The 26,591-nt window shown below is 36.6% G+C and overlaps 1 protein-coding gene across 5 annotated transcripts in view; it reads left to right on the forward strand.

Moving 5' to 3' along the window:
* The window catches only part of LOC139134767 (ankyrin repeat domain-containing protein 26-like), a 51,464-nt gene that overhangs the window by 3,645 nt on the left and 21,228 nt on the right, over nt 1–26,591 (forward strand). For 2 of the 5 annotated variants that reach the window (XM_070701802.1, XM_070701804.1), the window contains exons 3-27: nt 2,421–2,594; nt 3,430–3,536; nt 3,707–3,844; nt 5,021–5,178; nt 5,643–5,667; nt 6,224–6,314; nt 10,041–10,113; nt 10,744–10,955; nt 12,835–12,927; nt 15,104–15,146; nt 16,905–16,964; nt 17,706–17,848; nt 18,350–18,425; nt 19,118–19,174; nt 19,542–19,741; nt 20,574–21,280; nt 21,628–21,730; nt 22,474–22,609; nt 23,261–23,399; nt 23,814–23,894; nt 24,147–24,245; nt 24,622–24,706; nt 24,897–25,010; nt 25,732–25,758; nt 26,485–26,580. In XM_070701802.1, coding sequence (XP_070557903.1) covers nt 2,421–2,594; nt 3,430–3,536; nt 3,707–3,844; nt 5,021–5,178; nt 5,643–5,667; nt 6,224–6,314; nt 10,041–10,113; nt 10,744–10,955; nt 12,835–12,927; nt 15,104–15,146; nt 16,905–16,964; nt 17,706–17,848; nt 18,350–18,425; nt 19,118–19,174; nt 19,542–19,741; nt 20,574–21,280; nt 21,628–21,730; nt 22,474–22,609; nt 23,261–23,399; nt 23,814–23,894; nt 24,147–24,245; nt 24,622–24,706; nt 24,897–25,010; nt 25,732–25,758; nt 26,485–26,580 — 3,237 coding nt within the window. The remainder of the gene's footprint in view (nt 1–2,420; nt 2,595–3,429; nt 3,537–3,706; nt 3,845–5,020; nt 5,179–5,642; nt 5,668–6,223; nt 6,315–10,040; nt 10,114–10,743; nt 10,956–12,834; nt 12,928–15,103; nt 15,147–16,904; nt 16,965–17,705; nt 17,849–18,349; nt 18,426–19,117; nt 19,175–19,541; nt 19,742–20,573; nt 21,281–21,627; nt 21,731–22,473; nt 22,610–23,260; nt 23,400–23,813; nt 23,895–24,146; nt 24,246–24,621; nt 24,707–24,896; nt 25,011–25,731; nt 25,759–26,484; nt 26,581–26,591) is intronic. The other 3 variants (XM_070701805.1, XM_070701803.1, XM_070701806.1) reach the window with 3 other exon arrangements.

Genomic DNA, 26,591 nt, shown 5'->3' on the forward strand with positions numbered 1-26,591 from the left:
TATGCTTTCATGTTTTAGCTTCTGTTGTTGGCAAAGCATACTTAGACTAACAAAGCCCCAGTAATATAAGCATTTGACATTTTACCTCAGTATTCATAATCTCTCTGTCAATATCAGTTTCTCTAGTTGTACAATCTTGATGATATACCATAATTTAGTGTATAGCGTCACTCTTTGTTTTGTCACGCTAATTTTACCTCTGGAGTGTATGGTTCATATTATATAATGATTATGCCACTTTGTCAGAGTGACTGTTCCAAAAATCCATAATTACTAGATGAATAGTGTTTTGCAATATATGAATTCCATTTCTCATCGCATCTACCAAACCAATGACATATATACAGTGAATGGTTTACATGAATATTCTGTGCATGTATCTGGAGTTAGAATTTTCCAAAAAAATTAAATTTGACAGATTATACCTACGGTAATATCTGTCAAAATTTATTGAGGAACCATATGTCATTACAACATGTGGTTCATAATCCTGGTATAGTGGGATATACATATGTGACCTTAAAAATGCAGAAAACTACAATACAATGCAATTTGTCAGCAAAGAGAATTTGCATGAAAATGCAATGTAAAACCAAGGATTGAGTGTACGCATGTGTGGTTAAACAGTTCATCTGATGGTCTGTCCTGATACAGACACATCTTGTAAATTTTGGTGAAAATCACAGTACTTCTACAGAACCTTGACAGCATTCACTGACAAAGTAAATTTTGTACTCGATATGATGTGACAAACATTTTGAAAGGCAAATGGCTAGAACTGTTGTCAAACTGATGTAAACCAGATGAGTTCAGACTAAACCATGATTCATTGAGGCACTGATATCTAGAGAATATATGCAGAATATCCTAGTAAACCTGTTGCAAATATCAAAATAATTCTGATGGAATTCCTGGAAAGTAGCAACCAGACATCCAGGCAGAGAATGTTCAAAATTTGCCTGCCTCTAGCAAAGTACAGTAGTACCTGCCTGGATAATGATGACTTTTGTATAATATCTACCCAGTGTACCTTGCCTCTGATCTAAGCAAACTTATAATAATTAATTCTTATATCTTTCTATAGAGCAGATAACCATAACATTTTATCTGCTTGGCCAAAATTTACCAGCCCTGGGAAGGGGATTAAAGTGGCGAAGATGTTTGGTAATGGGGCTTTATAAAGATATTTCAATATGAGAATAGCATTGCTACAGCAATGCACATTGTCTGTTAAGCAACTTTTGCCAATTTGTATTGTTCATATCCAGTAGACTGAAAAATTCATTTTGATAGAGATAATAAGACATATTCATATTGAAGGAAGTCAGAGTAACAGGCAGGGCAATTTGCGTAGCGTAAATATAGACAACTTTGAATCAATGCAAATACACAATGCAACTGCACTGGAAGGGTAATGTATATTTGTTTTTCACAGAGCATACAGATGTCTTTATATGCAACATATATATGTACACGTCATATGTACGTCAGGATGTCACTTTTGAATGGCAAAACAAAGCATTGAGAAAAAGTCAAATTATTTCCAAGCAAATTTATAAAATGTAGTGCTGACAGGAAAGATAGAGACTGAGTTGTAAGTCAACCTCCCATATCAATAAGGTACTTCTGATGGTAAATATGAGTTGAGCAACTGAGTTTAGTCAATGATAGCGTCCAAATATAGGTATAGTAATTTTCATCTGTCACTCGTTTATTCAAGATGTTATTGTCCTAAATGTATTTTAGAATTGTATTGTGCAAACCTTCTAACAAGTTGATGGTAATTTTTAAATTGCTGTAATTTCATCAGTTTTACACCTGCACACATGAATCTGCCAGATAATCCCGGGAAAACAAAAGATTCTTTGAAAAAAAGCCCACATATCAATGCCATAATATCAACGTCTATGCCAATTTCTAACTTAGGCATGTATAATTTACACATTACCAGTACGTTACAGAGGAATATTAGATCGTACATGCATTTCAAATATATTTAGGTACAAGCAAGTTGGAATGTTGGTATAATACTTTCATTACCATTCACCTTGCAATGTGTCACCTGTGGCTTTGGCAGTGTGAAAATGTGGATTACATACCGGGTATTTGTATATTCATACATCTGCAACAATAACAGGTATTCTTACAGTGTATCCCAAGCTTCTTTGCTAAATACATTTGACATTTGGTATACAAAGTAAATGTCATGGTCACTGCTACATATATTTACAATTGATGTTCCCTTGAAATGTACAAGTGTATGTTATGAAATAATGAATGTTTTACAGTCATGACAAGTATTTTATCAGAAATGGTGGAAAGTGGAAATACTGAATTAGGATGTTGCACACTCATTCCACTACAGCTGCTGTGTAACAGACCAGCTCTATACATTGTATCTAACTTTCTTTTTCTCACAGGCAGTGCAAGGTGACCATGTGAACTGTATCAAACATCTCCTGGAACACAACGCCGATGCCAATCTTGTTGACGTCGATGGCATGACAGCTCTTCATCTTGCGGCACATACAGGCTCCGGTGATGCTGTGGCCTTACTCTTAGATTTTGATGCTATGGTCAATGCAACTAATACGGTAATGAGCCCATTCATGTATGTTTCGGTCCGTGTATTCTCATGTAGATGTCTGCCGGTCAGTAAGTCATGAATTTTCTGGAAGAATAGTGATAGAAACTTATCATAGTCACATATGACACAACTACATGTAGATACTGTGATCATTTCTAACTCCTCCTCGCGGATATTTTAATAAGTCATACGGTCAAAGAGCATTTTCGGTATGTGCTCCTTTGCTGTGGAATGCACTGCCCTCAGAAATTCGTTGTGCCAGAAATGTTACTTCTTTTAAACGTTGTTTGAAGACCCATCTTTTTACCAAGTTTTACTCATAATTGTAGTTTTTGAGTTTTTAGCTGTTTTTGTATCTTTTAAATACTTGTGTTCAGCGCACTGAGACGTTTGTGGAGTGCGTTTTTTAAGAATTAAATATTATAATTATTATTATTTAGTTACAGCCAGAGCATCTACTGCACAAAATATTAGAGTCTTATCACGTTGCCTGCGTCAGTTTTGTATCACACCTGTGTTTTATAGTACTATTGGAAATAGAAATCTCATTAAAAAAGTGAATATTCCATTTTAAGTTGATCATTGAAAAGAGGAGTTTTATAGATAATGGAAATTATTGGTGAATTCGTGGAGAGGGAATTTAATTGTAAAGTTGTCATCAGAAGGTCCTATGCCTACCCACAAGAAAACTTATGGTGTTTATCACGGTGATGATGTCTGTCACTGTGCTTATGTCCTGAACAAAATTTGCCTCATCAAAGTTTACTTTGCCTATGCATATGTATTTACCGTAATAAGCATCATGAAAATTGATGTGTTTCTTTTGTAATTTTTGTCATCAGGATGGTTGTACACCACTTCACTTAGCCACTCTTGTTGCTAGTGATGACGTCGTTGAGTTGCTTCTCCAGAAAGGTGCCGATGTGAATGCTACCGACAAACATCAAAGGTGAGTTGCTTATGCCATCCTGTATCAGATCAAGTCAGTTGCTGCATGATCAGAGAAACAAGAAATATATTTGAGTTGGTGACAGTGTACAACTAAAATATACACCCACTGTCTGTATCAAAAATTCCAGGTTTGTTTCAATCTGAATATCTTTTTATGTGTAATTTCAGAACACCTTTGATGTATGCCTGTCAAGCTGATCAGATAGGTATTGTCAAGTTGTTACTGGAAAGCAAAGCTGATACAGAAATTAAAGACAGCAAAGGGTGGACAGCTGCTGACCATGCCGTAATGAGTGCTCATCATGGGTAAGTGTAATTCATATGTGTTACCATGCTAAGATATGTACAGCAAGTGACAAAATGCTCCAGTGATCACTTTTTGTACCTTCATATCAGGAAAATCTTACTGATTGCCAGCTTTGCCAGCAGGAGTTTATAAATACCAATGTAACAGAAACCTAACAATCTAATTTACTTTGTGGCAGACAAGCAAAGTGTAAGCAGATCATGACTTTTGCAGTAGATACTTGTGCAGGAAATTTGAAATTGGTTCTCATTTCACTGGGAATATCATTTTTCAAAACCATACCATATTTCTCACTGATATGATATGAAAGTTAAAAATGGATGCCATCAAGAATCAGTCCTTGGTAATGTAAACATGTATGATTCTCACCAGTGTTCCCTCTAAGGTTTCGAGAGGGTGCCTAATTTGAGATACGCCTCATTGCCTCACAGCTGGGTCCATTCATGTATATGCTAATTTATTGAGGTACGTCACAACGTACAATGAACGTTGTTGACAACTGCGCCACCAACTGGCGCTAAACTCGAAACGCGGAAGTAAAATCTACGCTGAGATCGCACATTTCGCCCCGAGTTATCGATTCCAAAACTACCGATTGAAATGACTGAGACTTAAGTTGCGCAAAACATGAAATTTCACTGCGAGAGCAGTCGGAGACACTGTGCAATTAGCGCGTAAATAAGCCTTAGCGGGAACACTGATGAGCAAAGAAGTGAGTACCTGTCCTAAGTCTGTTCATGACATAAACTGTTAGCTTTCCCACCGATAGCACTGATCATAATGTCAGGTTTGTTACTAAATATAGCTGCACGCGTACAACATCTGACACTGCTGCCTGAAATTTGGACAAATTTTGTTGTTGCATGTAGGGCTAGCTGTTGTTGTAGCTTGTAGTCTTAGCCATAAATTATATAAATTAAAGTGACCTTTATCAGTTATTACACTGGCAGGTTTAATTTCATCGTTCTTGCGGAAAATGTGGCAAACAGTTATTTTTGCATATTAATGAGGAAAAATGAAATCAGCGCTATCTGCACATTTTTCATGGAAAACTACAGTCCTCTTGTTTGTAAGTCAGTTCATGTCAACAACTGTGACCACTTCACAAGGACTTCTCAAAATCACCTCTACAGTCTATACAGAGTCATAAGTGTTCTCTGTCTGCCACTGTACAGGTGTTCACATCTGATAAATGAGCACAGTGCAGCACATCGTGCTAGGCCAGCCAGTAGACAAGGTGGTATGTTCAGAGCACCTGGTACACCAGCAGCACCTGGTGCAGAGACAGCCAATGTGGGCTATGCTCTTGGAAGCCCCGCTGCTGACTATGCAGGTAAATGCTGATTGCTATCATCAAATGTCAACAATCTTAAAACTGTCCTTTCTTGAAAGCTCCTCCATATTATGAAGTAAATACCATTGTAATTTTCAAGTAAATATAATGATTTTAATTACGTAGAGTCTGTATCCAGCCGAGAAAGGTGATTAAATGTGTTAGGTGAAAATTGTGCTACTGCAGGCTGGCTACTGGGTAAAGTTACATTCAGAAGGTTCTGACAGCCTGTAAAAAAATCATACAAAAACACCATCAACCAAAGTCTTAGTTATGACCTTATATGGTTGTAGGTCAATAACCATAACTTTATACCTCATATACGCTCTGCTATGAAAATCAAAGATGGACACACATATGAAGATACCTGTATTCACTATTTATTACTATACTTGCCATCAAATTCCGAATTTTCAATCCTGTGACACTTCAGACTTTGATGTTACTTACATTTTTTATTTCAGATGATGTCTTGTCACAAGAAGAAGAGTAAGTATTCAAGTGAATTTGACCTTGAACTAATATAGTGACACCGTTCAAATGGCTCTTAATCCTATGCTATTTTCATCAGCACTGTAGTGTCAACAGTTTCACTTCACTTGATGGTTTTAGTAGTAATTGTAATACACAAACAATCACCTACATTCTCTCAATAGAATGGCCTCATGATGATTGAGGATTTCTGTTTTGATATTTGTCATGTTTTCTGAAACATCTTTGTTTTTTTTTGCTAGCTTATCTGTTGAGCAAAGTGGAACTTACCTGTACATGTTGTGAATGGCTGCATGTTTCATTGTGTGAATAGACTGATTTGTGATGCTATTTTAATTTACATGAAACTTGTAATTGTCACTTCTGTCACATTTAATAAAAAATTTTTTGTCATACCAAGAATACACTGTGTAATTTTTAAAACTTTCCCATCAATTATGTTTAACAAAATTTTGCCAGTGAAAGTAATAATGCTGATCAGCGTCATGATGGAGTTACTCCATTGAAATGTGACTGCATGACGTTATTGACTGAAATTTCTCAAATTTTTCAGGTTCACCAATTCTCACTCACCGCCCGCTGACTCATGGCCAGACACCTCAGAAGCAGATGATACAACATTCGGTGCACCAAGTGAGAATAAGGTATGGTGAAATTCACGAATGTCTTGAAAAGGAAATTTCCAAATAAAATTGTTCACACACAAATCAGTATGGCTTGTCACAAGAAATCATCATAGTGAAGGTGTTTATGTTTACTTATTATATATAATCCCATGGTATTTTTCTCTGTTTGACGTCATCGTATACGAGTGTTTTTCGCGGAGCATACAACTTCGAGCCGAAGGCGAGAAGTTGTGCGGCTCCGCGAAAAAAACACTGTATACGATGACGTCAAACAGAGAAAAATACCATGGGATTATATATTTATCACATGAACAGTCTTCTTATTTTTCTTTTGACATAGATGGATCAAATTATCGTAACAAATTGCATGAATTTCGTCGCGATTTGTGTTTACTTACGCAGATTACTTTCATTTAAAGAGTAAAGCGGCCCGTCACCCAGGAGATACTTTCATTCATAAATCCCATCAAGCTGAAATTTGCTACATTACAGGGTATCTCCACCAACCAGACGTACGGATTCGGTCACATGAACGTGTCAATCATTGTCTCGCGCTGTACCGATGCCAAGGCAAGTTGGCCATCGGCGGACATAGCTTTCACCGTGCTAGCGACGGATAACCATAGTATTCAGAGTTACTTAGAATATTTACAATTATATTTATGAAGTAAAGGAGACGACATGATCGAAACAGTAATTCCCATTCTCAGAGATGCCGTGGCTTTCAAAATATCACACAAGTTTACGACCTTTGCGAGCGCTGCTGACTCGCAGCGAAAGATTCCGTTCGATGACACACTCATTGCATGTCTGTGCCCACAACGTTGCCGTCACCGGTCTCTGCCGGCGCGGTGTCAAACTCGTCAATCCCGATCTCGGTCATCAATGTTTTCGTCTTACGAACTTTGATGTTTGCATTGACACATATCTCGTCCATGGATACATCCTAATTTTGTTGACGGAAACTCTGTTTGAGTGTTGTCTGAGTCAACTTTCGAAGTACATGGGATTCCACAGCGCAGCGCTGCACACAGCTCGACAGCTTGTCTTCGCTACAGCATTATGCCGCGCTGCAAGTTTAATCCGGGCGAGACTTTACGGAGTTTTTGTGTGATTAAGGAAATTGATCGTTGTTAGTCGAATGACTTTAGGCTTGTGCCTCCTATGTCGCTTTCCCGAAGATTATACTATACTCTTTTATTCAGTTTGAGGTGTAGGTTTCGGTTTTATCGCCAACCGGGATCGCCGCGCCAGGTACGACGTCCACACGACTCGACTGGAGCCGAGACGTTACTGAGCCATTAAAATAACGATCGTCGGTATCTCCATTCGATTCTCGGGAAAAGCTATTGTTAAAGCGACTTGAAATTTCGTTGGACAAATATGCTTTCTATGTTTCCATGTCTGGATTTATCGGGTCACCTTTTTGTAAAAATAACGTGCGAGCTAGCACGGCATCGATCACAACAAATCTGTTCATGTCGCGACGCCTGCTGCATCAGTGCATGTATGAACGGTACCATGAAAGAAAAAAGTTCCGGTTGATGACGTACAACAGGGGTAATTCGGATTTCTTATCCGTCCTGTTCTACGTCACACAGGTGGGAATTCGGGCCAGTTCATGTGATAAAAGAATAAAACAAGGGTGTGTTGAGAGTTCATCACCCTCCAACTGAAAGAAGTCAGAGTTAATTTTCATGGCAGAAATGTAAGCAAATTTTTAATGATTTAAACAATTATCCTTAACAAATTGAACATTAGTTTTCAGATGTGTAGATTTTGAGACAAGAGGCTTCAGAAAGTTTTCAGTATCTCTTCATTATTGTTTGAAACAGTAAAAATTGTAACACACGTCATCCGCAGTCTGTATTCTAATTCGCCAGTTGATAGTCACGTGGGATGCATTCTTTTTGTGCTGATCCACGTAAACGACGTCATCAGGCATCATTTGTTGGAACTGTTGCCTGCCAGGCATCAGTTCCGAAAAATGATGCCTGCTGACGTCAAAAACGACATTGACGCGTGCGCGGACCGGAATGTAAACAAAGATGTCGTCTGCAGCCGATCGAAACGATAGTCGAGAATTTTTTTGGTTTATCCTACTTTCTGAAGAAGAATTGAATGCTTTGGTTTCCAACAAGGACTCGAAATGGACGAAAACTATAATCAAAGGTGCATTGAACGTTTTGCAGAAGTATTGCGATCCTGTTAGGAAAAACGTTTTCTTACTGAACCACTCCAACATGTTACATCATAGGCCTATATGAGACAAGTTTTGTGCATGGCTACAGATGAGATGTGTTACAAAACACATATTGACTGGCCATGAGGGCAACAGCATACGTCTTTAACCCCTCGGGCCTGTGAGTCACCCCCAAAAATAGACTGTTTCCCTCAGCCTACGGCCTCGGGAAACAGTCTGTTTTTGGGGTGACTCACAGTCCCTTGGGGTACAGACGTATGCTGTTGCCCTCATGGCCAGTCAATATGTGTATACTGTTCAACTGCATTATCAAATATCACTGAAGACCAATATGCCCTCTAAGCCAAACAAGTGTTTGACATTGTGCGTATACATGTACTATACTGGCATGTGGTTGGATCAAAGAAATTTTCACAAAGTTTTAAATTGACTCAAATGTTCAGAAATGCTGCTACTGATATTGTATCTCTCAATCACTGTAAGTTTGAAAAAAAAAAGAAGAAATCTCAACTCTTCATTGATTTGACCTCCAGCGGCCTTTGAACCTTGACCCTTGGTAACTTCCAACAGCTAGTCTGGTTCCCTGACCCATTTCCCCGGTAGAGGGCGTGGGGAAATATAGGGTCAGGTACCGGCTAATGTAAACATGGACGCTATTGGGTTAAAATAAAACAAGCTGTGATTGGATGAAAGTAACACTTGTAACTTTTTCTCATCTTTCTTGCGTTTCGCACTTTCAGGCTCACTTGACACCAACTTCTTGTTTGTACCACAAACCGTGGAGGTAGAAAGAAAGACTTTCTACCTCCATGATTTAGCCACTGTGATTTAGCACACCTCTTAATACTACTTCTAGAACGTCGACATGATGCCTGGCATTTTTCACGAAATTCGGACACCATTCTATCCATCGAAATCAATCGTCGTTCACAGTTCCAACAAAGTTTGCTTTCAATTAGCTGTGATATCGCAGCAGTACTTGTGGCGCGTATCGAACGTGCTCGGGTCATTGGGGTCACGCCACAGTCAGCGATGACCTCAATGACCCTAGTGCGTTCGATACACGCAACAAGTACTGCTGCGATATCACAGCCAGCCTTTAATCACCTCTATTTCCCCGTACTTCTGGATTAATCCTTTCAGTTTATGTTTCCCGTCTCAGTGTGCCAATGTTTTTGGTTCAGATACCAGTGTTCGAACATAATTCTGATCCAGTCGAATTTTGACCGGCGTTTTCATGGCAGTAGCCATATTTGTTGTAGCATGTTCTGTCAGGTGACTAACCTCCGCCATCTTGAACAAAATTCTGTTCAAGATGGCTACCTGGTACCTGACTCTATATTTCCCCACGCCCTCTACCGAGGAAATGGGTCAGGGAACCAGACTATTCCAACAGCATGTTGGCATTTTAATCCAGACTGGGTCCAAAGAGTTGAAGTCTCCATTTTAGATTTTGCATGATAAAAGTGAGACTAACCAGTTTATGTTCACCATTTTAACATAATTTATAATTTATACGTCATGTTCTGATAACTTGACAGACTGGAGCTGGGGTCAACTTAGCAAAATTTGTGCCAGCATCTGACACAGAGTCTAATAAGAGTGCACCTTCAGGTGAGTGTGTTTTAGGAAACAAAACAACAACAAAATCAAAACAGAATGGTCTTATACTTTTCCTAACAGTCATAATGGATAGTAGTTTGATTTCACTGAGTACTTTTCATTTATTGGATTTAACGCCATTCATGGAGCTCCTTGATCATAGGCAAAAAAATTATGTTTTGTAATTGCCATATTGAATTTCACTTACCTGTAAATTTTGGCAATTTCTTCTGTATTCCAACAATGTAATTGATAACCCTGATTGTTATTTTTGATATTAAAAGAAAATGTTTTGAAGTTTCTTGGGGGAAATGAGAAAGAAAGTTTTAAAGTTTCGTTTCCAAGATGTGGGAAATGCTAAAAGAGACCAAAAAGGGTAAATTTTTGTTCAGAGACATCAGAATATTACGTATCATGCAAATTACTTAGAGCTTCAACCTGGTGTCTTGAACCATTTCAAATCGCATTTTGTAGTTCAAAGAAATTAGAAAATACCTGTTTTACACATTTATTTTCACAAAAAATGTGCTTACATGTTCCTGAAAAATACAAAAAATATAACCCTGATGGCTAGCAAAAACAATCTTAGAAGGGATTGTATCTGTGTATGCAATAATAGGTGCACTTTGCTTCAACCAACAGGAAAGAGTAAAATTCCGAGAGCAGTATCCAAGGAAAGTCTAACGAATGCAGGAAAGAAACATCCTTCACCAGTGGATGTTGGTGACAGCAAGATACCCAGACTACAGAAAAACACCGGTGGAAACAGTCCAGTGACAACTCCTCGTCTTGAAGATGTTGAAACGCCTCGCAGTGAAGCTGTTCAAACACCAAGAAGTGCAGGTGATACTGAGGTGAGCAGGGACTAGGTGTATGATTTTGTACCTATCTCCCCCTCTTTTTGTGCCTATCTCCCCTCTTTTTGTGTCAAATGGAATGATCTAGTATTTAATTTTTTTTTGAGATCATACTACTATTTTTTTATGCATGATAGGTAAATTAAATATTTTATGCAATGTTTAATGAAAAATTCCTCTGTATTGCTACAAATTTAATACTTTGCATAATCATTGTGAAATATTTTCCCATTTTTACAATAAGATATATAATTGTGTTTGTTTATTGTAATTTGAGCTTTCTTCTGCCAGAAATTCTTGTGCCTAAAAAATACTTAAGCTATATAGTGTATACATTGGTCCCATCAGACATGCAAATTAATGTTTTCAAAAGCCACCTCCAAAATGTGAATGTTGTACACATTTACCAGTAGCATAAAATGTTAACAACTTGTTCCTTGCTGACTGCACTGGTGAAATTCAATGCATATATAATATGCAATATGTGGTAACTATATATGCAACAGTGGCATCTTGTTTTTACAGCAATAGAAAGTGTCATGCTATGTGTTGTGTTGTGTCTCAGATTATTGTTGGCTTGCCAAAAAGAGCATTCTCTCATATAAGGGCACACGAAACTTTATGAAATTTGTTAAATGCCCTTATCCTTTCATCTGTTATAACAGACAAGCCTGTCATACCTGTAAAAGTTGACAGTGCTATTATTGATTTTTAAATACCAGACTTGATTTGAAAAAAAAATAAAACGAAAAAACAGGATTTGTGGACAACATATCATGTCAATATGTCTTTAGCTAGTGTACCGCATTAAGCCCAGACAGGTATCATGCAACATATGCCATGAACAACACAAAGAGAAACGATCCTCTTAAATTGAGATGTTATGAGTATTAAATGTTATGATCTGATGTACAGGCTGCAATGGAGTTTGCTATCTACAAGACACTGCATGCTATGCCTACACCGAGTATTGAATTCACATTTTGGGTCAAATAGTGTGGTGAAGGGTTTTGATAATTTGGTGTCTGGGTGTTAAGTGTGCATGTGGTAACGGGTTAATGGTTGAAATAATTTAATGCCATTTGGCTACCTATTATTCTAATAGGTGTGTGCTGTACATATATTTTATCAGTATTTTATTTATAAGATCAAGTGTAATGTATAATTCTATGGTATGCAGTTTAATACTGCAGGAAGCCATTATCTATTGGGCATTGCTGGTGTATTATTGAGTTACTCAGTAATCCTACATAACTTGAACTTGAGATTGGGTATATGGATGGTATGCTGCTGGGTAGTCTGGAAAATGTCTGGTTGAGACAGATTTGGTGTAACTCAAATATCATTTGTGTATTTGTCTTAATATTAAAAATAAAATTATATATAAGAGATAAAATGGTAGCCATATTGGAACATTTTAACTAATAAACAGATCAGTAGCACAGCACAGTTGTGGTTCATGTGCTAGTTTTGAATGGTTTAAACCAACCATTGGCTACCATAAATACATGCATCTGAAATCCATTAACTTCACAAAACCCTGCAATATAGTAATTCAAATATATGTCTTTATAATCTGAACTATCTAAAATTTTTATAAATCATCTCAGCTATAGAATTGGCACTTTGCAATGTCAAGGAATTGAAATCTTACATCTCTTCTTGCTGTAGATGTTAATATGCAGCTTTATTGTCTCTGACGACTCTTCTATATTTTCCCTCTACAGTGCACCTAAGATAACATTATGCTGGTAAATTTGTAATTGCTCTGTTATTGACATGGACTCAACGCATATATTGGCATAGCTGCATATCGTTAATGTTTTGATATTATTTTTTGTACTATTTCTATTTTCAATGTGTGCATGGCCATCAGGCTGAAAGCATTGTTGACTTTTCTGACGGCGATGACGTATTGGCAGATTTGTCTGCGCACAGTGACTCCCCAGTCAAGGCTTCTAACGCCAAGGTTTGTCCTCTTTCAATTCACCCATAATCCCTTGCCATCTGTAGCAATGCTTGTTTAATCTTGCACTGTAAATGTAACACTAACTTATATGGTTTTTGTCAAACCCAGAGGATGAGAAGTGTGAGTTCTTTCATTTCACCTTGTCTTGAGACACGTCTGTCACCATACTGGATCAAATGGAATGAGTGTGTTCATACGGTTATCATGAATTGCCAATGTCAAAGTCAGAATTTGATAGATAAAACATCAGTCACAAAATAGCATCAATTATTTGTGAGTTTTGGGTTAAAAAGGCAATATAGTTTGGTAAAAATTGGCAGAGTTGGTCAATTTAGAGGTCACCCTTGCTCAGATGAGTTACAGCAGAGAACCTTTCTTTTTGCATTATATCATCAAAACTCAACAAAATCATGAGGACAGAAATTTACAAAAAAAACACAATGCACAATATAGTTTTATCTTATGTACAAGTCGCAGTTCGAAAGTTGAGATGTAAATAATTTGAAATAAACTCAAGAGAAAGGTTTCAAAGAGATGAAAGAAATACTGTAAATTAAATAAAGAGTTTACCAACAACTCATCAAGATTTCAAGAGTTTTAAGATACTTTCTGGTGGAGTAATTTCATATAAATACATTTATGAATGCATACATTTGAAATATTTCTGAAGTGACAACAGTTAGCATCGTATCTTGCATTATCACAGTAGCATGCTGTTACATCATAGACAATAGAGGTTATATTTAGACAATAGAGGTTATATTCAGATAACAATAACATCCTAAAAATTCCATACCAGAGCTGGCTGAAATAAGTTATTATGGCATATATATTTTCTTACAAATGAGCGATAAGCTCTATCTGACACAAAGTACATGAATGGTTAAATCTGTACTCAGTGCTGCTGCCAGTATTCCAACTAAAAATCAAACATCATATGTCAAAGAATACCTTGTACTATCTGTTGCTACAATAATGAGGTGCACAAGACGTAAAGTGTGTCTGAAGATCTGTTGGCTGTGGTAAATGTCATTACAAAGCTACAATTGCAATCAGTGCTATTCTTCTCCATATACAAGTTGTGTGTAGAACACGACCTACTGATGTGTGTGAACACATCCAATAAAGGAATTCAATTTTTTTCAGAAATGTCAAATATTGTATAGAGAATATAAGATGCACACTTCATAACTTGAAAAAAACAGGTATTGTGACTGCTGGCAATGTTATTTCATTGTGTAAATTAAGCATGTATTTTTCCTTAGTAATTTTTGCAAATAAGTTATTTCTGAAAAAAGGAACTCATTAAAGTTTTAGGGCTTTTTAAACCTTTGTTTGAATGTTAAAATAATTAGTATTGCTTACAGTGAACTATTCCCTTGAAGAGAGTGTGTAAATATTTAATTACTTATTAATTGCACACCATACAAAACCCCTCAAACAAAGTTCTAATATTTCAAACCGAAATGTAAATAGACCGTGAAATCAACAAGAATAGTTTCAAAAGAATTGTATGCAATAACCATGTATACAAGTTCCACATGTCATGTCAATAATAAATCCTTACTCTATCATCATTAATAATGAAGACTTTGTAACCATGAAAATTGCCTGAGTTTTTCACAATGCTATCCTGGTTACCTGTTCTTTTGCCATTGCTATGTATCTGTTATGGTTTGCTGTAAATTTGGAACACAACCTGGAAGGTATTCTAGAACAGTGACCTGCTTATAGTTAGGTTCAGGGGTCAGAGGTCATCTCATGGCAGTTGAAAGTTCCACAAGTTGTTCTATTGTTGTCATATGCAAATGAGATGCAAATGGTGTTCCATTCACCAAATAGAATCCCTGTACACACTAGCTATTGTATTCCAAACATTGGTCTCTGCAGACGTCTTGACATGTATACATGTGAGTATAGGCAGTCAGTTTAGAACGTGTTTTGTACCAAATTTGATCAGCAAGGAACAGTTTACACAGAGGGTAGATTTCATGTCAGGAACCATGGATGTGGCGTGTGTGTGTATGTGAGCCAGGGTATCAGCACGGGGATGTGCCTGCGGTGATGTGCAGTGTTAGCACAGTATATGTAACGTCAGTATTTATGTATTAGAGCTTGTCCCTTTCAAAATGTTTGGGCACTCTTCCAATTTACTGTTGCATACTTACTGTTTCAGCAAAACGTCAGTGCAGACTCCCCAAAGAATGTTCGCAGCAAAGGTACGTCACAGTTTATGTTATTACCTCAGATACAAATCTTTCTTGATCATTTTTGCCTGTCTGTCAATTCCCATGGGCCTTGATATGCACAAGACAAATTATGGTATGTTTGACGATTTTGGAATTCAAATTTCTATCTACACTGACATTGTCAAGGTTGGTGTTTACCCTTCTGAAGTAAATCCATTCTCTTTTACGACATCAAATAAAGATAAAAGTTAGAATGGTCTCACACTTCGCAGTCAAATTTTTGAAAGTTTGGTTTATTTTTGTTCCCTGCATATGAAAAAATTCAGTCTTATTGTTTGCAAGTTATTTTTGTTAAGCTGTGTATTGTACATGTGATTTTGTAGCCAGTATTCCTTGACTCTGATGAAGATGAACTGTTTCAAATAAATTGTTAAAAAATACTTGAGCTCGAAAATTCAGAACTTAAAGCAACAGAGGAATAAAATATCAGCTGGTATATTGGCATGCAGCCAACTTTCATACTGACTTGTGAAATATTCAATTTACACCTGAGTGTTGGCAGTATCCAATGCACAGATCTATCTAAGTGCAGACATCTTGAATAATCTTGAATTTTCATAAAAATGATGAGAAAACAAGCTTATGAACTTGTCAGTACATTTCACTAAAGCTTCTTTGATAAAGTGAGTCGATGAGTTTCAGTCCATGTTGTCTGTTAGACATTTTGAAGATGTGTGTTTTAAAAAAGCATGTACAGCATACTACTCATCTCTGTCATTAAGTCAGTCCTATTTTTGATTTCTTTGATTTCTTACCAGACTTACAGGATAATTTCCACCAGCTTTGTATACATTTCAGCGACGGCTGAGTGTTGCAATACAACCTATGTAGTATTGTTATTCAAATGTTTGAAATCAATACCATTGATTGTTGATTTCAGTTGAAAATGTCTTCACTGAACTACCTCTCAAGGTGACTCTCCGTTCAGTCGCTTTCCTGGCTTTCCATTTACTTCAGCTCTCTATTAAATGTGTAACCATGGCTACCATGCCTGCTATTTAGATGCATCGATCAGCAGTTCTTTCCAAATGGCCATATTTTTTGTCCTTGCATCAAAGAAACTCTGTAATGTACGTGAAACATGACTGTGAGTCAAGTACAGGTTCTCTTACTGGCAAAAACCTGAAAATAAAATTTCAAAATCTCATTTAGTGACACGATGATCTGTATAAATGTAACTAGACTGTACGTCTTTCTATGAATTTCTCAAGTTAATAATCCATAATTGTGCATATAACGCTGTAAGGAGTTTCAAGCCTTACATCTTGTGTATTTCATTGCAGAATATTGTAGAATATTGTTATATGCTGTGAGTGACTATCAATTCAAATTCATCTGTTTCAAGCTTTCCCCATTGTCATTGAAAATTTATTTTCATGATGATTTTTTTGATATGAGAAATTTACCGATCACACTGGAATAGATATTTTGTATCCATTGAGACTCAAAACACAGATTCTCATATATATGTATACACAGTTGTGGGATAGTAAGAAATACTGTTCCAAATTTTCCTAGCAAATCAAGGTAGATGATGCACAAACTTCTCTTATCAATTGTTTTATGAATAAGTAAATTCCATGCATGATTTTATGTAATGCATTGTCACTAAGTCACTACATGTATGTGTCTTGGATAAAAAACACTTCACGTAGTTTCCAACAAATGTGTTCATAATATCATGAAATGGATAAATTATCACATGATTGTTTTGTCCTGTATCACCAGGAATGAGTGATGGTCAAACACCTGTAAACATGGCTGATGACAAGAAAAGCAAGAAATCTGGTAAATATAGAACAATTCAATTAATATTGCAAACTTGGAAACTCTGCTAAATGAAGTTATACGTTTGATGAATAAAAACTTATGTGAGTAGACTTGAACAGCCTAGAGTAAAATTAAATGTGAACATAACTAAGGCTAATTATATCATGCTAAACAGAGATATTATCTCCTCCCCTCTCCCTCTCTCTCTGTATTCCACTTTCCCTCTTTCACCCTAATAATTGGTATAGAAACATGAGAGCAATTTTCTATATTAGACTGAGTTGTCAGCTTTTCAGGACTTTAAAATTTTAAGTATTAAGGTAGAATGCCTCTTGGCAATAGATATTTGGATTGTCAAATTTTTACAATTCTTTACCGATCACCCATTTGTGGAGGCTAATTTTAAAGCTCTTGGAGTAAGAAAATTTTCAGCATCTTAGTTTTTCAAAAATCAATTTTTTTTTTGCCATAGAGTTTACACAGGGATGCGAGCATTTATTTCGGCAATTGATATTAATATTTATTTATTTATCTGTTCAATTGTTTATTTATTTATTTATTTATTTATTTATTTATTTATTTATGTTTTTCTGCAGTCAGCTATGGCAAAGGAGTTAGGACTTGATGATGAAAAATCGAAAATTTTATTTTCCCCATAGAGTTTACACAGGGATGGGAGAATTTATTTTTACAGTAAATATTAATATTTATTTTGTTATTTATCTGTTTATTTGTTTCTTTATTTTTTTCTCTGGACAGCCATGGCAGAGGAGTTGGGATTTGATGATGAAGAATTTGATGATGAGGATGAGTCACAGGTTGATATGATACAAATGATGGACGATGATGAGGAGAAATCACCAACCACTAAACGACCAAATGTCAGTGCAATGAACAACTCTGTGAGTACAACTTTGTTTCCAATTGGAGTAACAGACTTAGACATACTTCAAAACTTACAAAATACTAAACAAATCACAAAGGGGGAAACATTTGCACTTGATGAAAAGTTGTCTTTTTAAATACCTTGCATGAGAGATGAAAATCATCCGTATATCATGCTGTTTCATCAGAAATATCAAGTCTCTACAAGTCTACCTGGCATTCATTGTGAGCTTTCTTAGATATTGTTAGTTAGGTTTGATCACCAAGTGTTAACCCTTTGAGTGCCATAATGTTTCCCACCAAAATTTTAGTTCAACATTTAGCCAATTTTTATGAATTTTTCTGTAACTTTTTTGATAATTTTGGATCAAATGGAACTCATATTTCATTGGCAACAATTTTTTATCAAAATTTTGGAAAAGATCTGAAACAAATGGACTGAGGTATATTTTATGAAGGTGACAAAAATTGACTTTGGCGCTCAAAGGTTTTTTAATTTTGTTTGATATTCATTGTAGTTTCAGAATGCAGTTGGTAAAGATACATCTTCTGACAAGAAACACAACCAAGACAAAGTTGAAAACGATATCTCAGGTATGTGCAAATATCATGTTTTAGCTGTGGGTATTTGTGTTTATAGCAATATATATGGCTATTTTTGTTTATATACATATATATATATATATAGAGAGAGAGAGAGAGAGAGAGATAGAGAGAGAGAGAGAGAGAGAGAGAGAGAGAGTGAGAGGGAGAGAGACATAATCTTAGTTTCATTTGATGAGTCTGTACATGTACAAAAAGTGATTTCTACCATTACAGTTTCAGTATCTGCGAGTATTATGGATTGTTTAAAGCTTTGAAAAGAGAGATTTCAATGATGCATTGATACTATTTCATGTTGTGCACTATTTTTCTGCAGTTAAAACACAACAGTTATCAACATTTTGATGACAGTAATATTTAAATCATAAGCATTCATTTGACCTCTTACTTTCTGCTGTTGTCTTCCTGTACTTTTTCACTTTTACTGCTAATGGTTCTACTCCAGAATAAAAAGAATGCAATGTGTTCTACAGTCTCAGCATGTCCCAAAAGATCATGTGATGGCAGTACAAAAAAACCCATGTGTACAAGCGCATACGGAAATACATGTATTTCTATGCGCGTTTGCACACCTGGGTTTGTTTGTACCATGGTCAATTCACAGTCCAGGTTTACCCTATTGGCGGTTGCTGCATAGTTGTTTCAGTTTTAATACAAACTTTCATCTTATATTTTTTTGACAGAAATTGACTGGGATTCAGACGAGGATCTTCTGCCCTCACAGTCGTCCAACAAAAAAGGTAAAGACAATACTTTGTGTCACTGTGCATTGTCCTTATAAAGCTGAAGATGACACGTGGATATTGTTTCATGCAATATGCTATTTGGTGCCAACTGTAAATTCCTCCTGAGTTATCAAAACTGCACCAAGTCTGCACTCCCAATTAAGTGTGTTGTTCTGATCCATGATATATCCATCAATTTGGCAACAGAAAGGTCAGCAACTGTGGACTGCCAGGCGTGCATCAGTGATAAATGGTCTTTTCTTCAATATTTTGTCATATTGTAAGTAGTGCATGTTTTTTTTGAAGAGTTAAGTTGCAATAAATGCAATTCAAGCAGTCATGTTTATTGATTCAAACGCTGATCTCCTTTCAATGTGTACAGGTGACAGTGCAGCAAGTACCCCTAGAGCTGTTCCAATTGAGAGGCTATCACCAAGGGCTCTGCCTCTCAGTAATGCCACGCCTAAGGTGGCAACTGCACAGCCAATCCAGGGCAAGACACTCATTGATACAATGGGAAGTTTTGACTCGGAAGAAGAAGAGACGGAGAGTGATTGGGAGAAAGAGAGAAAAGCCAAGAAGGTCGGTGATTTGCCATCCGTAATGCAATGACCTGACATTATGGTTTCTTTTTAACCATTCTGGTTCAATCTCTGACATGTTAGCTCCATTTGGCACATTGAAAATAATTGGAGTACATTTTACCATGTTGTCATATGTACAAGTGGACTTGACCACAGCAAACACAAGGGCTAGACCAGAATTTAATGATGAATCATGAAAAGGTTAAACCAGACATCTTAACTGTGATAGCATTGATGATATTTATTCCTGTTCAGCTGTTTATCGGTAGACGTCCTGGTATCACGTTAATGACAAACTTTGTGTCAAAGTGCATGCAGTGCTTACTCTGCACATTTATGGAAAAGGTGATTTATGCCCCATTCATCATAGTGTGGGCTAGACTTGAAATCGTAGGGGGAGTTCATTCCATCAGTTTCATTCCATCATTTAGACAATGTTTCAAGTTCTGTTTTCAAACTTTGCTGCTATCAAAACATGAAACAACATAAAATGGCACCTGTGTCCATGGAGGCAAAAGCACAGAACATTGGCTGTTCTTTTTGATGTGCACTCTCCACGTCACATATGTCATCAAAGACGAATGACAGGCAATATTTTGACTTTTTGAGGGAGTAATATCATTAGAAAGAACAGCGAATTCACAGGTTACTACACTTTGGTCACTATGACTTCCAAGGACAGACACTTTAGGGTCTATGGTTTAGTGCACAATTTTTGCATTTTGGATAACTCTTTTACGACAGACAATGGCTCTGAATACAAAATTTCCCTCACTGCGAAGTCAAGAGAAAACACACTTTCCTTAGACTTATGTTTTGTGTCAATTCAGGAACAGGAAAAGCTTGAACAGCAGCGGAAGGATGAAGAAGAGAAAGAACGACAGAGAATGCTGCAGTGGGATAAAGAAGAACTAGACAGGAAAGAGAGGGAACAGAGGGAAGCAAAAGAAGCTCTGGAGAAAGAGAAACGAGATGCTGATGAAAGAGAGCAAAAATTTTTGGAAGAGGAGAAAAAGAGACGGGAAGATGAGGAGAGGAGGAGGCAAGAGGAGGAAAGAAAGAAGGAGATGGAAAGAAAGCGGGAGGAAGAGAAGAGAAGGCAGGAAGAGGAGAGAAGGAGGGCAGAGGAACGGAGGAAAGAGGATGAAAGACGGAGGGCAGAACAACAAAGACTGGATGAGGAACGGAGGAGACGGGACGAGGAAGACAGGCGGAGGAGAGCTGAGGAGGATAGACAGAATGCTGAGAGGAGGAGAAAAATGGAGGAGGAAAAGAGAGAAGCTGAAAAGAGACGACAAGAAGAACAAAAAGCCATGGAAGAACAGAGACGAGAAGCTCAGAGAAAACTTGATGAAGAAAGAAGGAAATTAGAAGAGGATATGAAAGAACGGGAGAGAAAACGAGATATTGAGAAGAAGAAATTAGGGGAAGAGCACATGAAAAATTTTGAAGATAAAGTTGGCTTTAATGATGGAGTGTCAGACTTTGATGATAGTGAAAGTGACTGGAGTAACCAGCCATCACCTATTGTCAACAGGTCAGTTTCTAAGCAGAAGTTTAAATGCCATTCAATATTCATTGAAATTTAGAGCTTAAATTTCACCCATTGAAATCTACAATGTTATTGTTAAGCAGTTCTTTCAAAACCCCACACTACCGAATATTTCATTGCTGTGGTCAGTCATGATTGTCAATTCATATCACCAAGTTTTAGATATAATTCTATCAATGTATATCTAACTGCATGGTGTACAAACATGAGATTTACAAAACATGATCTTTTAAAACAATGAGTTGTTCACTTGTCATCTGCATGCTACAACCTCTTTTTTTAAAAGATTTTCAGCACATCACGTCTCTCTTTTTTCTGAACCTTCTGCACAGAGCTTCAATTGGTCTTGGCAGGGCAGACAGTTTTGAAAAGAACCCAACGTACAGATCGTCTTTATCACCAAGACAACCATACACACCAGGCTCTGCTAATCCTGTAAGTCAAGCTGTTTTTCATTTATGCAGTTTTCAAGTAGCTCACACCATGTCCAACCTTTTACCGTTATTTGAATAGCATAACACATCGACAGCTGTCCAAAAACTCAGCTGGCCTTTTGATCTGACCGTTGTTTTATTCAGCTTTCATTTTCTGTGTATGTTTCTTGTTGAGGAAATTCTAAGGTTACCATACCCGATGAATTGATGTTAACCAGTATTTCAAGTTCCAGAAGCTGTAATTTTTTATGCATGGTCTTCCACTATGTCTGTTAATGTCAACTTTTTCTTGTTCTACTCCCAAAATCATGTTAAGATACACAGCATTCAGCTTATCAACTCAGCCTGTACGTATGTAGACTGGACTGTTATTGTTGACAATTGAACTCCAGACTGGAATTCAAGTGTAAATATTAACAGTGCAGTTTACGTGTATACCCAATGTGTTAACAAGCGAACTAGCTGATGTTTCAACATGCTTTATGGAGGAGAATGAAAACTTGCAATTGACAAATGAAAATATTGAAAAATCATCAAAAGTGACAGCTACTGGCCCTTAATATGTACAGTGATTATGAGAGCCATCTGCGATAATCATTGTAGAAATTCATGAATTTTTACCCAGCTATGTACAGTGCCATGTAGTTTTTTGCCTCACATCCATGGAACAATGCTGAAGATGCTATATAATGCCTTATAGCGGAAAAAGTCTTGTGATAAAAAATGAACCATTGCTTTTTTCAGAGCTGGAAGCAGGTGGTAGCCGAGGAAGTTGACGGTTTGTCGTTTTCTGACACAGACACAGAAGGTGACAACATGCATTCGTTTGTTTCATCAACTCCATTACCACCGCCATTGACATCATCACAACATGCACAAGGTATGGGGGTTAAAGGTCAAGGGTCATCAATAAGATCTTGTCATTGGTCCATTTATTTAAAATTAAGTTATAAAATATAGCTATGAGAAGACATTGAGTTACATTAGACATAAGTCAATAGTAATGATGCTTTACTGTAATATTTGTTCAAAATTGAAACTTACAAACTTGGCCACTTATATGCTGCGGCAGATCTGTAAGTTAACATCCATTAATAGGTCTTTGATCAACTCACAAGTATTAATATAAACATATGAACATTAATATAAACATGTACACTGTCATCCAACTCTATGAATATCCAATTCTAATTATTCACTGGCATGAGTATGGGCCCAGTTTTATTTGTGTGAAATCTTACAGTAAACTTTTTGTATGTATTGTGATTTGTCTTTGATACGTCCCAGGAATATTACTCTTTGAAACAATGTGCTTTAGCCTGATCATACGCAAGTGAAAGAAGACTCAAACATACATATTATATGTAAACGCATTCCCCATTTGAGAGTTATTTACCTGTGATGTCAGTGGCACTGACAATGATGTTGATTATTTACGTGTGATGTCGGTGGCACTGACAATGATATTGATTGTTTACCTGTGATATCAGTGGCACTGACAATGATGTTAATTGTTTACCTGTGATATCAGTGGCAGAGCCAACCGCTATGATCCAGCTCCAAGAGAACATACGTGATCACAAGAGACTCATTGACAAAGAGAGAACAGCAAGAATCACCATGGAAACCAAAGTCAAGAAACTAGAGATGGACAAAACTGACCTCCAGAGGCAAGTTTTCTTTCCTTGAACTTGACATTGTATCAACAACATGACAGATGTATTACTTAGCATTATCTTAAACCATTTTACTACTGAACATTGATACAATAAAAGATAATGAACATCTCATTTTATATTCTCTGAGAAAATTTTATATTTTCATATCTTGTGTCAAGGTTGAATAGTTTTAACTTAGAAATGTAAAATAATTTGTAATTAAAATTACAGTAGCTTTCACATTTTTCCTTATGATTGTGTTCTCCACATTTAGCAGTTTAATTTTTTTCACTCCTCCAAGTACAACCTCTACTCTGATATTACGTTGATGCCACTGTACTTATCAGTCAATGAACATAACCTCGTGCTATAGCAGTGAGCAATTAAAATGATTAACTGGGTGTCCCTGTCTCTTCTCTCACTCAGGAAAATTGACCGACTGTCTCAGACCAAGTCATCATTGGAACAAGAAAAAATGGAACTGGAGGCCAATGTCAGAAATCTGAAGTGAGTGTCTTTGAATGGTAATGATTGTAAATGGAAGGAAGCCATTGGTAACAATCTTCCACATAAGAAAGAATGACCACATGAGAGAAAGACAGAGACAGAGACAGACAGACAGACAGAGATTTTTACAGGTTTCAAGAAACATAAGTCCATCAACAATACATGTGTGTATAATTTCCATGTACTGTAGCCTCGTCATAGCATGGCTGCATGAGTGTTTACTAACATTTCTTGTCTGCACTTCATTTCCAGCTACAAACTGACTGAAGAGACAGAAAAAGCCAACAGTGCAGAGGCTCTGTTGGAAAAAACAAAAGAACAGCTAGAGAGGAAGGAACAGCAATACATGCAGTAAGTTATCTGAACATCATGATTTCCCCTCGGTCAAATTCTCCAGAACCAAAACCCCCACCCCATGTGCACATCTTAAATATATGTACTTTGATAACTTTATGTTACATCAAAGTCTGTCCATGAAAAGTGCTGCTCAGTCAACAAAGGAAGCATGCTATTTACAGTCAACAAAGGAAGCATGCTATTTACTCTTTCTGCAATATGGCTGTTTGAATGTAGAAATATATCTGAAATGGTAGAAGTGCAAGACTGTACTAAACTATTGCATTATTGTATCTGTCATGAAATGTCTGTGATGTGCTCAGATAACCATGCAGAAACAGATATTCATGGCACTTATCATCATATATCTATGACATTTACCAATTTGCAGAGAACTTGAAGCAAGACAGAAGGTTGAGTTGTCAACGAGAACCTTGCAAATGGAGCTACGTAATTCATTGAACACAATCAAACAGGTATGTCACTCACATACGGTGGCTCCATTGTTCAATACACCATCCATTATGTGTATGATATCGTCACAGGCACTCAGACTTCTGAACATGACAGAAGTCAGCATTTATCTCTTTGAGTGCTAATGTAAATACGAAATGTGGTGCTACCAATTTGAAGTGAAATGAGTTGTGGTTACTTCTTTCCCCACAGTTGGAAGAAGACAAGGAGGAAATGCGTAAAGAGTTGGTGCACACACGCAGTGCCAAAGATGTACAGGAACAACTCAACCAAGACCATTTCAAAGTACAAGAAGCTCTTCAACAGGTACAAAAGTCTTTCTCCTTGTCCTTTTTCTTCCTCTAATGATAAAAATACCAACAGTATCTCATGCTATTGCTGCACTATTCTCAATAATTTCTCTAGTAAAGTAAGACCAAAAGCTTTGAAAAATTTCAAGTGAGATTTGCTAAGCAGCAATTTTACTCAGTGTGCAATTCACATGGTTAGGAATGTGGGAAAGTAAACATAATTTAGTCTCAAGAAAATGTAGTGTAGTGGAGTGAAATCTCATAATTTGCGAAAAAAAAGGTAAAATAAATGGTCATTTCCAATTTTTAAATTCGAGTTTTCAAAATACATATTTTGATCAGTAATTATCCACGGAAGAAGAAAGTCTTGACTGTGAAGACTAACATAAATTCAATCATAAGTAACTTGTATATTTTTTGTAGTGTAAGATTATTTAGATGTAAAATCAGTTCTACTATCATTAAAAAAGAAAGGCAAAAAATATGAGTTATCGCAAGGGCAGCTCTGTTGTCAATAGATCAGTAAAGAATAGCCTTGAGACCTGCAGTAACTTTGACTCACACTCCTTTACTTTCTCATGGTGTATATTCAAGATCCTATTCTCAGTCTGCAAACACAACACTACAAAAATTTAATATTAATTATTTCTGGCGTAGCATTCTAATACCGCATTTCCTCTTTTTGTACTCTTTTTTTACCTTTCTCATTGCAATCTTTACACGTGCGCTTTAAACAGGAAGTTGAAAAGTTTGAAGCTGAAAAGGTATCAGAGTAATATCACAACATCTTTTTGTACCAGCACTCAGTAATGTTTCTCACACACACCAGTATGTTCAAAGACACGTACATCTGTTTTATTTCATTTCTTTATTTTAGAAAGTCAAATCTTTGCATTCATTCTAATATTTGTGGTTTTTCAAAGTGTCGTAATGTGTAATATTCATTATATTCAAATGGTATATCTCAATGACTAATTTCCATGTATATTTATAGACTGACTAATCTCTGCATGTTTATTCCTATATAACTGTTTGCCAATAGAGGGGGCTATTAAGGATAACTCAGTCCCTGTGTCTGGTTAAACTGCCACAATGTACATTTGTGATTGTAAAGTACTGTCGCATGTTGTCCAATGTATATAGTGCATGTATGAACTAGTAACCATCATTGGTGTTGTAATATTCCAGTGATTTCGCTTTTGAGTGACTACTTTTGCTTCAAACATGTTTCTTATCTGTATGCTTGGAAATCACTCACTTCCTGTGATTATAGTGATTTTGATACTTTGTTGAGCAGTCAGACTATTACAACACTACCAAATTGTAACCAATAGTTATACATTCGTCAAGTTCATGGCTATGGTGTCTCTTTCACCTGTAATTGCATGCTATAAGTAAGATATTCAAGATTTTGATGCATATATATCTGAATTTCATCACCTTTACCCATGAATAAGACATTCCGTTATTTGATTATTGTTCCATAACAGGCAGAAATATTCAGCCGACTGGAATCAGCTGATGATAATCGTAAATTTGCTGTGGATCAAAATGACCGGCTGAAAGCTGAGCTCTATGGCCTCAAGGTAAGACAGGG

This window comes from Ptychodera flava, chromosome 6 (genome assembly GCF_041260155.1).
Source record: "Ptychodera flava strain L36383 chromosome 6, AS_Pfla_20210202, whole genome shotgun sequence".
Classification (NCBI taxonomy): domain Eukaryota; kingdom Metazoa; phylum Hemichordata; class Enteropneusta; family Ptychoderidae; genus Ptychodera; species Ptychodera flava.